Source organism: Triturus cristatus, chromosome 2_2 (assembly GCF_964204655.1).
Source record: "Triturus cristatus chromosome 2_2, aTriCri1.1, whole genome shotgun sequence".
Taxonomy (NCBI): domain Eukaryota; kingdom Metazoa; phylum Chordata; class Amphibia; order Caudata; family Salamandridae; genus Triturus; species Triturus cristatus.
In genome coordinates this window covers 497,808,590-497,820,903 of record NC_140582.1, presented here as the reverse complement: position 1 = coordinate 497,820,903, position 12,314 = coordinate 497,808,590, and the positions used below count along the sequence as shown (strand labels likewise).

Sequence of the window (12,314 nt, the reverse complement as noted above, 5' to 3'; positions counted from 1 at the left end):
CACGCCTTGGCCAAAAACAATTGCCATCCTGATGGCTTTCGGGTGTATCAGGTGGCATGAGTGTCAGGCCCCTTCATTATTACCAGATCTAAAATGTCACATGTAGATGTTGTGTATCCGATAAAGATGTTCACATGCCGCACTTATGGCAGGGTTTGAATGCTGGAACCTTTGTGACGATATTTGACCTAATTGCTGTTGAAGCTGGAAGAAATTTTGTCGGTGAAGCACAAGAGCGCTCCAGACCACGTTAATGAGACACATAAATAGGAAGTGACCTCAGTGTGCAAAACTAAACTTGTTACAGCCCAATTGCGTTAAGTAGAGTCGCGACTGAAGCCATGTGGTGCCTCTAGCGGTGAGCTACTGCTAGGGTTAAGTTTTTCTGAACGAGTCTGAAACCTGTGGAGACAAGTCTTAAGGTGCTGAATCTGTAGGTAGATTTATCTTTTGGAAATTATTAGATTTTAATAGGTCTAGTAGGAAAAATTACCAGTTTTATAAAACAGTACATTTGTTAACAATAGATAATATTATAAGTAACAAGGCTTCCTGACCAGAAATAGAGCTGGCTGTGGAACAGGGACTGAACACATTGTTAGAGATAGCCACAACTGCAAAACTTATTTGTGAACTGCAGTTTGCCCAATTCTTAATTATTTAGATGGTGGTTTTCTTTCAGGGACATTTGCTGAGACTGGATACTTTAACTTAATGGGTGGACTTGCACTTTGTTCTTCTCCACTAAAGCAGTGAGTGGTTCTTAAACTGTGGTCCAGGGACCCTGGAGGTCCGTGATGCCTACCCAGGGGATCGACTGCTTACAAAATTAAATAATAACAGATTAATAAAACCTGTGTTAATCAATAAGAAAAATGTAAACCTGGGAATTTTTAAATGTTCTGTAAAAGTGATGGAATTTGGAATTGGAGGCTAGAAATGCAAGTGCATCAAACAGAATATAGTATAGGCTAAGTGTGGCCTCAATAGAAATTAGAAAAGCACCAACCGTCCCTTTGAACCTAAAAGATTTATATTTTTTTATATTTACTTATGAACTAAACAAATATTTTTATAATTAGTGTTTATTTGACAAATGTTTGTTTCCTTAATTTTGTTTTGCAGTTCAAATCATCAAAATCGTTTAGGTCAGGCCGTTTGAATCCAATAAAGACTCAGGGCCTCATTACGATGTCGTTCGGAAAGGCTACGAACGGCATTCGGATTTTCCTAATCCATGTTGGAACCCATGTTTCCGAAAGACTCTTAAACATTTCTGACCCACCGATTACAACGAAAAGGTAACCGTTCGGTCTTTCCGACTCAGTTCGGACCGGCATTCGGAGACTCCGAATTGGTCGAAGCTGAATCATAAAGGTCTATGGACTGCATTTCTGACCGACCGATTACAATGTCAGATTCTGACAGCCGTTCTGAATTGGTCTGTCTGACATGAAACGGCTGTCGGAATCTGACTTTGGGGGCCTGTAGCAGGTCACCCTTCACCCAGAGTCCTCTGGTTGGGGCCTGTGGGGGTACCAATGGGACCCCTCTTTCCAACCATGCCCAGTGTGGCAGGCACCGTGGGGTGCCCGCCACAGACAGGGTGAAAGGTTTTCCGCAACCACCCCTTTTTTCAATGGGAGCCTGTGTTGTTGGTCGGAACACAAGGTCTTATTGAAGTCAATGGGAGTCTGACCGAACGTTGTTCGGAAACATTGTATTCGGTCAGTCGGACTCCCCAAACCCGAGTTGGTCGGAACCGATTCCGACCAGGAATGTTTTCCGACCGACATCGTAATGAGGCCCTGAGTTGGAGTCTGATGATTCTAGTAATCATTTAGTGGGGGTCCTTAATTTCTAGCAATGTAAGTTGGGTCCACAGAAGTCAAACGTTAAGAACCACTGCATTAGAGGATAAGCTTTCCTGAGACACTGACTCTGATTTTATGGATCAGACAGTTGTTGGGCATCGTGTCTTAGAAATTTTAAAAGCTTCGTACAAGCCCCTCATGAACTAGGCTGCAGGTTGTGCTTTTGCGCGTGGTGCTGACATCAGATGCGACACTTAATAGCAATATACACCAGATCTAACTTTATACAAAAACAGAAATTAACATTTGACCCACAGCCACCTGTCAGAGCACAATACACTTCAGGATACAACAGGACAACAAATGTGAACTGTTAAATTGGTTTAGACGTGGGATTCCAAGATGTATCCTAACAAAAGTCCTTTCAATGTCTTTTTTCGAGACCAAAAAAATATGATCAAAAAGCTTTTACACGGCTATTTAACTGTAATGTCATTATTGGTTCCTCAAATTATAAGTAGTGGAAGGAAGTTGCAAAAAAAGGGGAGAGGGTGTGTGAAGATAGGTTTTCTTCAATTTCGATTATTTTTTACAACATTTGATACATTTTTCCAGCCCCGAAATTTCTACAAAAACTTGTAAAGGATTCAAATCCAATTGGACCAGAGTGGTTTAATTGTGTAAAGTAAAATGATGTATTTTCAGCAGTGGGCATGGACCGTCGGGATGTACGGCTCATCAGGGGCGCAGTGATAATTCTGCAGTAAAGCCTGTAGCTGAAACGAGTTCAGCTTAAAGCATGTATAATATTTGGAATGTCTTGCTGTGAATATTTATCCATGGTCAGCAGCGTTGTTGGAAAGGAATTGATCTATTTTCATATGGCCCTAGGTTCACCACCTTTCGGAGGGGGCGTTTACACAGTGACCAGAGGTGTACTTTACTATGTGCTTTTTTGTTGCGTGTTTAAAATGTTAGGGGTTGAGAATGCGTTCCGCTGGTGTGAGCAAAATTCTTCCTCGGCAGGTTAAATTAGGACTTGGCTGGTAAAGCCAGGTGCGCCCCATAAACCCAGAGGCGGAAGCCTCCAGCCCCCCAGTAATCAATAAACGCTGAAAGAGTGTGTAGTTTAATGGGGCTGACGAGAGCTGCCCTTACAATCCACGCATTCCGCTCAGGTGGGGGTGCGTGAGCCTGAGACCGCACCTGTGCAGCGTGCAGCCCCCGAAGCGGGGGCACGTGACACCAACAGCACCGGCTGCCAAGGAGGGGGGAGGGAAGACCACCCCGGGTCTGCAGGCAGCAGCTCGTGCCATTGCCCCGAGCCTGGCGCGCGCCCCTCGGCCTCTGCCCAGCATCGCCGCCTCCCAGGCTGCCAGTGACGTCAGGGGCCGCGCGTGGAGAACCTCCCCGCGCGCGCTAGTTAAAAAGAAGAAGCAAAAAAAGAAGGACTGAAAGAACACGATAGAGGAGGAGGTAGACCTGCGGAGAGGAGCCAGTGGCACCAGCAGCTCACACACCTCCCTCTGCTAACAGTGGCAACCCAAGACCAGCCTTCTGCAAAGCAGCATCACACAGACCTGCCATCTGGTACTTGCATCACCCAGATCACCAGCATCACCCTAGACGTTGTGTCTGCCAGCAGCATCAGCGTAGACCTGCCCTGTGCAGGGAGACTCAGCATCAAATTCCACATTGCCACTAGCATCCCTCCTACACCAACCTTCTGCCAGCAGCACCAGCATCACACCAGACTTGGTATCTACCTAGGCACCGGCCCTGCTCCTGTACCTGCCCTGTGCCACCAGCATCTTCACCAACAGACCTACCCTCTTTCAGCAGGCACACTTAACACCGGACCTACCCTTTGCCAGAGAAACCACCCCGAGCAGCACCCAAACGTGCCTTCTGCTAGCAGCACCTGGAGAGCGACCCGGTGCACTTACGAGCTCTGCCCCGGCCAGCACCCTGTGCCTGCATCAGCACCCGGACCTGCCTTGAGCCCTCCACAGCCAGCCGTTCCGCCCTCCCCCTGGGAGCTGCGTGACTGCAGAGCCAGGACCTGCCGGTGGCACCAGCTGACCCCGTGCCACTCCTCGGAGTCCCCGCAAAGCTGAGCCCGGGATGCGGCCCCACCGGTCGGCACTGCTGCTGCTGGCAGCGATGTTCCTGCAGTGCGAGGCCAAGTTCGGAGAGAGGAGCGAGTCCCGAGGGAGGAGACGGTGTCTGAACGGAGGACCGCCCCGGAGGAGCCGGCGCAGGGAGCCTGCGGGCACAGAGGGCTGCCGCGGGCTCTACCCCCGGCTCTCCTGCTGCTCCCGCACCGACAGCCGCCAGGGGCTGCTGCTGCACGGGGAGCCCAAGGTAGGCCCCGCCCTGGGGGGACAGGGCACAGTGCCACCTGTGCCGGGAGGGACCATGAGGGGGCAGTGGGTACTGCATGCCAGGGAGGGTGTATCGGAGAGTGGGTGACCTGTAGAGGCTTACTGAATGTCTATGAAGAAGTTCTGCGGCTAGTTTGATGGTAAATGTAAAGAACCAGAAATAACTAGTATTAAACTATGAATAAATAGAAAGAAATTAATATCAGTGTGAATAGAAACGCCAAGGGGTGCGGACAGGGGACACAACTAAATCAAGGGATAGTGGAAAGGAAACAACTACATCACGCGATAGTGACGATGGAGAAATTGTGATTACGGATCACATGGATACTGATGGCGAAGAACGAATAGACGGGGCACGAAGAAATAATGACTAATGAATGAAGGGATGGCGACCGTGGAGGAAGAATGGCCACCATATGAAGGAATGGCGAACACAAGGACAGGATCACCACTGAATGAAGGGACGGTGAAAATGAAGAGCTAGTGACTACAACATAAAGGAATTGGTTGAACGAAGAAGGGATGCTCACAGAATACGCAGATGGTGAAAGTGAAGAAATAGTGGACACCTGATGAATTCAAATGTGCAACTACTACGGGGTGAAGGGACGATGAAACTGGGGCAACAGTGACCAATGGAAGAAGGGCAAGTGAACAAGGAACGAACGCTGGGCGCTGTAAACCCTACCATGAAGGAAGACTGACCACAAGCAGAGGAGCTGCGAACGCACACATAATGGACTCTGACTGGAGCAGTGGCAAACATAAAGAAACGGGGATCACTTGATATGAAATGGTCGCAATGAAGAAATAATGGAGACTTGGGGAAGGGTCGGGGGCATTGGCCCTTCTTTCTCTGGATGCAGGGAGGCGAAAATGAAGAAATAACGACCACTGTGCGAAGGGAGGGTGAACACGAAGAAAGGTTTCTCCCTGGATGAAGGAACTAGGGAAATGACGAAATAGTGATGACTGAATGAATGAATGGTGCTGTAAATGGATAGAAGGTGGAATTGGACATTAAACGGCAGCCGGTGAATATGGGGCTGGCAGCAGGTGTGTGTGCTGTGTCTTGGGTTCCTTACTGTAAATGCCTGGTTTAGTTCTCGTCTTGGAGACCGTGTGCTCTTCACAGGAGGGATGGTGAAGCCCTGGTGGCCGCTTCATACACTCGCAGCAGGGCAGACCCTTATTCCAGTTGTGATTTTCATATGCAGTCACTGGGCACATTCAATATGTGACGGGGGAAACCTGCTTACATGCAGGAACAGTGTTATTATATGCAAACGTGATGTGCAATAAGTGCACGGAGAATACGTATCTCACACTGTCATCCTGTGCAACTCGGGGCAGACAGGGAGGATTGTGCCTGCAGAAAGTGTGTGTTAGGGTGCAGGAAGGTGTTGATTAACTCTAAGCTTGATGGCCATTGGCCGCACGGATGTCCATCCCGGCTGCATCCGTTGGGCTTTCCGCGGTGCAGGAGGTTGTGTTTACAAAGTGGACATTGGATGGTAAGGGGAGAAGGCTGTCTGCTATAGGAGGAATGTTATGTTCAGTTCGAAAGAGGGTGTCGGGGGAAACCATGCATCTTTCGGACCACTGTGCTTTACTGTAAGTGCGGGAGGGTGCATAGGATACTGATAGCAATGAGTTTTCCATAGCGCTTCATTCCTCAGAATGCCAACTTCACGGCGCTGTAAAGAGCCGGGACCCTTGTTGCCCGGTGTGGGCTCTGGAGTTTTGGCGTTAGCAGGGGCGGACGCGTTGTCAGGATGGGTCCTTCCCTTGGTGGCATCCCTAGGTGGCACAAGGGATGGGTTCAGTAGAGCTAGCGGGGCGTGCCTGCTGGAAGTCAGCGCATGCCACCTGGAGGGACTGCCAGGGCAGAGAGCTGGTGGGTGTCAGACTACTCTGGCACATCATACCCTCGCGTGCTCCAGCCTACAACGGTGCCCCCTCACCCACAAAACCACCAGACAACTCTAGGACAAAAGATAACATTTACCGGGACCCCTCTCCTGCCCACTCCCCGGGCACGAGCTCCGCCTCTTTCTCACCTTCCCCTGCACGCACAGCCCCGTCGAGCGCATCCCCGCGCGTTCTATCAGTCCCATGCCCACCTCTCGATCTCCAAATGTGTCAAATCAAGGTCTCACTTCCCATCGACGCTGGCATAGTAGGGGTTGGGATGGTGATATAGCGCAACACGTCAAGCACTGGCAGGGGATACGAGGCTTATAAACGTAAATCGATACGCCCAGGATCACACAGTGCTGTCCAATTGAGGAGCCGGGATTAGAGCCCTGTCCTTCGGTGGTATGCTAATGGCGAGCAGCACACCTCCCGCCATATCCATAGTGCGGCTGGTGCAGTTAAAACAAAAACAAAATCCACAAAAATAAATAAACAATGATCAGGTGTCTTCTCTTCCGCTTCCCTCCCAGCCCTGGCGCGGGACTCAGATTTAATTAACAACTCTTCACTCACAGCTCTGCAATTGTCAGGCAGTGAGTTATTCCTGGAAAAAAAACCTGCCCGTTCACTCTGGCTGGCTCAAGCAGAAAAAAACAGCCGCTGCCTCGTCGGATTTTTATGCTCGGTTCACGGTAGATTTCCCTCCCCATTCACATGTAAACAGCTTCTCCGAATCAACATATGTGTCTGGGTGGCATCTCCCACTTTGTTTGGTAACAAAAAGCCATATTGCATCATTTAATTTGCTCAAGTCATGCAAATGGAGAGAGAGAGAAAAAAAAATGAATAGGACAAAAAGGGGTCGGCCTCTCCTCCTCCTCCCCACTAAACTGCTGCCCACACACGGAGCCCCGGTTGCTTGTGGCGAAAGAATAACAACAACAGCATTGTGTGCAGTGTTAGTTAGTGCACTAATGGGAGGGACTGGGGAACATCACTCTCCCGCCGCCCCCCAGCGCTGTCCAAGTGTTCATGCCTTTTAAGAAGGCATTTGTCCTGCCTTTCCTCCCAGAGAGGGAGCGGGGCCTGCCGCTGGTTTGTGGGGGTCGAGGGGGGTGCTCAGCTGCAGCCCGGCCTTTATTCCGACGAGTAGTAGCCGAGATGCGCCCTCGTGCTCCCAGATTTACAACACAAGGCGCTTTATTGGCGTGACAGGAGCTGCCAGATGCAATCGCGGGGATGCAAAGCATGTTGCTGTGTCCCCAGCGCTGGCAGTGCCAGCTGCCAGGCGACTGCTGCTGTGTTCAGGGTGTCTCCGCCTGTGGGGTATGCAGGGCGCAGTTTGTTTACACACGTTTCTTCGTTTCGTACCGCCAGCAAATACTCCTTTTCCTACCTACGCTGCGCACGGAGGTCTGTAAACTGGGCAGAGTGGGGGAAAGTTCCAGAGACTCTGTGTGTTCCTTCACACACTTTTGAAGATTCTGTCCTCTATAGGTTTGTAGTTTGAACTGTACTCGGTCAGCTGGTGTTTCTCAGTTGTGTTCAGTGGGCGTTTTTGCTTTGTCTTAAAATCACAGTGGGGTATTTTCCAAGTTCGCCCAGGTGATGTGTAACATTTTATCTTGTTGTGTTGCCCAAGAGAGCAACTCTGCTGCAAGGTCTGTTTTCACCCACAAAGAATTCCTCCACCCATCTTGTGGTTTTCGGTGCCAGCATTCTGTGTGGTGCTGCTGCAGTGGAGTGGGGGTGGGTTGCTGATAGACTGGGTGCAACCACCCTCAAACAGAACGTGCCATCAGTTCTGCGTCAACCAAAAAGGCACTGTGGCGATCTGCTGGGAATCCACCGCCGTGCCAAAGGACTAGGCCCACAGCAGAGCTGCTAGGAGGGAGGCGATGCTCAGAGCCAGGCCCGCTCGGCCCCTGCCCACCTCGGAGGGGTTCACAGCCACGGGGATGTCAGGGCACGGTGAGGAGTAATTGTCCTCAAGTGTGCCCTTTTACAATCATTTGTTTGCTCCGGCCCTCAGGCGGACAAAGGCTATTGTCGGACACATCCAACTAAACAAATACCTCATCCCCTCACGCTGGGTCCCTTTAACAGCTGCCGCTCTTGTTCCTACAATGATCTATTTACATATCCGCCTCGGAGTGCCACTGAACTCGAGAAGCGACGGCCTCCGGTCCCAGCGTGCAGAGGAAGCGGGCTCCAGGGGCCGCCTGCTCGTTCCTAGCAGAGTGCGTTGTTTGTTTCTAGACACGCAATCTCGCTGTGTGGCATCTCACACCCGGCAGCCTGCGCATACAACTGTCGATGGGCTCCTCCAGACAAACGCTGGGTAGTTTAGGAACCGAACTGGGGTGCGTTCGCTGCCTTTCTTTATCTTCTCACTGACTGATGGCTCATTGGATAAATGCATCTACTTCATGTATCTGGGTTTGACTCCAGGGTTAAAGGTTCCTATCTCTGACAGTCTACTTAGCCTTTCATCATCTGGAGGCGGATAAAATAAGTATCATTGAGTTGGGTGGCAATAACCACCCATTATCTGTCAATAGCACCAAGAGGCCCGTCAGGAGTGATGGAGCGCTCTATGAATGGGCCTGTTATGTTATTAGCAGAGAAAGTGTCAATATTCCGATACCAGCACTGCTACCACCACCCTAGCACGAGGAATACAGGATACTTCTGTAATACAGGACACTTTGGGGGGCAGGGTGCATTTTTGCAAAAAAAGAGGCACGGGGAGCAGAAGTACCACACTACCTACAGAGATCACCGATTATAATCAGACTCTCTAGAATCATTCAAACATTCAAAATTTGCCAATATGGATGTGGACAAGCATTAGTAACTAACCAGAGTCACTCGTGGGGACACACTCACCACATAAGCAATGTTCTGACAGACCAATAGGAAGCCTGTGTCTAAGAGATTACTTCAGTGAGAGTTGGGCTCATGGAAGCCCAGGCTACAATAGGCCTTTATGGGCCTCCCCTGGGCCCAATGGCGCTGCGTGCTGGGCTACAACAGCGCGTAGCCTCATAGATCCACGCAGTACTTGATGGCGCATTCTTGGCTGAACTCCTGGTGCCGGCTCCACGCGGCAGAGCCCAAGAGACCCGAATGTTTGTAGACCCAGGTGTGTGATAGCTTTATTACCTCATCCAAAGAGCAAGCAGATGTACCTAGAACCCACAGTGGCTTGGATTAATCTATGACCATGGGAAGTAGAACTACAGGAGTACTCTTTTGCATACTCCTACATGCCTTTGCGAATTGTCCCTAAACATCCAACTCCCTATTAGTAAAAGCGCAAAGGGGATGTGAGCCTTTCTATTTCTACATGAATTTTCACATTTTAGATATGGTGGGACCGATTCACAGACATTTAAGAGTATATAAGAGAGTTCTATAGGAGGCCTACTTTACATACTCCAACATGCCTTTGTGAATAGCCCCAGATGTATTTTAATACAGACTTCCATTTGGTTTGGACTTTTGTTTGCTTGTTGAAGAAAAAGGAATCGCTTTCCTCCCTACCTACATTCATAACATCATATTTGGGTCCATATGTGAAATACTTTTAAAATGTAAGCAAACACATGTCTGCTTAAAACTGTATATACATGTTGAAAACTGGTTTTGCATGTGTAAATACAAAATCACGGCCTCTGATTTTGAAAATGTACAGATTAATTCACAGACTTCCTTCTGAACATGTGGTAAAATATCACTGCGTACTGGGTGCAGCCTGAGCAACAGTGCTTCACTGATGTGTGCTACTACACACACTAACATTAGCTTCCCACACGCAAACTTGAAGTATGTTCTAATGGAAAGAGAAACACTATGCATTTATAGATGAAGCAATACATCTAAAATGCCATATATCAATACACACCTTTTTCTCTAAAGTTTGCAGCAGGCTTTCTGACTTTTAAACCAGTGCCCAAGACAGTCATTATTTTGTTGGACCAAGTAGTAGACATGATCGTCTTTGGTTTTTCTCAAGCCAGGCCTATAACACGAATTCTTTTAAAGCCAGCCCTCTCCTCTGACATGTAGACATGTAACTGTCATTGCGTAGCTTGCAACTGGCCCCATTGCCTGAGGGTCACCTTCGGCCCAGTACTGAATATTTAGCCCAAATCTCTCTGCATGCTGGGACTTGAGCGCTAGAATCCAAATAGCCTACGCCCAAAAGTCATAGATGGTGTAAGGTGTTCTTCATGAAGTGGGTTGAGTTATCCGCCAACAATAGGTGCCACCTGGCCTCATGTTCTGAAAGTTGAGGGGGAATGTGTTTTTAGCCACTGGCTGTATTAATGGAGGAAAAAAATACTACCTGTGATAGTTTATGAATTACTGTTCAGTCACAACCAGGCCTGACTGAAAGTGAGCTGTACACAGGAACGCTAGAATCATGCAATTCTGCAGCCACAGTGTTTTGCCCGTGATTACAAATTTTACACATTTGCCACATAACCCATCATCTGCTGGATAATTTGGGGATTTTACCCAAAAATCTTGCTTCTAGCACAAATTGATACATTTCTGAAAACGCAGCAATGCAAGTTGCTGCTCGCGTGGAAGGCCTTTCACAGAGGTTGTCAGGTCATCTTTCAGTTGCTTATTGATGTGTTTATGTATTAAACTGCTAATAATGAGGTGAAATCTTTGCCCATACAGTGTTAACATGAATAAAAATAAAATAATGAAGTGGTATCACAAAATATGCCACATTATGCAGCATAATTTGCCTTTTTGTTGCCGTATAATGTAGTGAACACTACTGTGTCATTTGATCCTCTCCGCCACATAATTCCAGTAGCCCTGTCTGTGCAAAATGGAGGGAGCTGATCCCTTCTTCTGTTAACAAGGCCTATTTCATGCTGGTGACTTCCTGTCAGTTCTGATTTTTACACCAAGCATACTGAAATTTGTAAGCCCATATTTATAAGCGGAATAGCAAGACGGTAAGTCCCTCTATGGATAGAGTTGCGCTTGTAAAATCCAGAACTGACCTAATGTCACCCTTAGAAAATGGGTCAGTTGAAGGCTCCAGTTCTTTCTCTGTCCTGCTGCCTGGGCTTCCATTGATCATTTATTTCTGTTTTATTTTGCTTGCAGATCTATTCTGTTACCAACAACACAGAGTGTGGCAAGCTGCTGGAGGAGCTGAAGTGTGCCTACTGCTCCCCGCAAGCACAGGCCCTCTTCCACGCGCCCGAGAGAGTGGAGGCGGCCGAGAGAGAGCTGGTGCTGCCGGTGCTGTGCAGAGACTACTGCAAGGAGTTCTATTACACCTGCAGGGGGCACATACCAGGTAAGAGCAATGCCTCACAGACTGCAACAGTTGGTATACTTGCTGCAGCCCAGGGTGGTCATGGATTTATACTTACCTAAGCAAGCACGCCTTCACCGCTGGAAATTCCAGCTGACCAGGGATAAATGCCGTGGAGTCGCGATGGTGCCCGGTACTGTACTGCAAACGAGTAAAATGCCATATCGTCTATTAAAAAAAATAAAAATTAATTGGATGGATTTGGCCCTTCTCACCTGGGCATTGGTGCCACTCTTCCGGCTGCACTGTGGGTAGCCAGGCCCCTATATACATTATTTTGGTTTCAGTAGCTTGTCAATGACATATGGATACGTTGTATATCTAAAAAAAAGTGGCGGAGAAAATTGTAGTAGAGTTTCTTTGCATCTTGAAAGTGGTTACGCTGTTTTATCACATCTTTTAGATTTAATATTTTGAATCATTAAAAATCAATGTTTTTTTCTACAGCATTTGTCTTACCTAGGAATACCAAATAACACTATGTGACCAAGAATGTTGTGCTGCAATTCCTTTACAAAACATGGTTTTCAGGTGTGTGAGTTTAATTGAAACAACCAACATTAAACAAATCTAGGGATTAGGTTTTTAAACAATAAAAAAAGAAAGAAGTTGGGCTCAGAGTTCTTGGTGACACAGAGCCATCTCGTAACAAGTTAATCCGTTTACCAGGGGACTATGTCCCCAGCCTTCTTTTTTCTAACCATCCAAAGCGGAACTTTAGGTCGGCTAGCTCCTTTGATGAGAATCAAAAATGCGACCACTAGGATTCATCTAGTTGTAAATAAAAAAAGCCCAGAACTGGAGCATCGCGTCCTTCATGACACGGGTCATCTATCGGCTGTAATG

At 48.1% G+C, this 12,314-nt stretch overlaps 1 protein-coding gene and 1 long non-coding RNA gene across 4 annotated transcripts in view; one reads left to right on the top strand and one right to left on the bottom strand.

Annotated features, from left to right (window-relative positions):
• LOC146862418 (uncharacterized) overlaps positions 1-6,415 on the bottom strand; it is a 40,344-nt gene extending 33,929 nt beyond the window's left edge. The window contains exon 1 of the long non-coding RNA XR_014978125.1: positions 6,262-6,415. This is a non-coding gene — a long non-coding RNA (uncharacterized LOC146862418). The remainder of the gene's footprint in view (positions 1-6,261) is intronic.
• HHIP (hedgehog interacting protein) overlaps positions 3,268-12,314 on the top strand; it is a 253,770-nt gene continuing 244,723 nt past the window's right edge. For all 3 annotated transcript variants that reach the window (XM_085641613.1, XM_085641614.1, XM_085641612.1), the window contains exons 1-2: positions 3,268-4,178; positions 11,255-11,450. In XM_085641613.1, the coding sequence (XP_085497739.1) occupies positions 3,939-4,178; positions 11,255-11,450 (436 nt within the window). In that variant the 5' untranslated portion in view covers positions 3,268-3,938. The remainder of the gene's footprint in view (positions 4,179-11,254; positions 11,451-12,314) is intronic.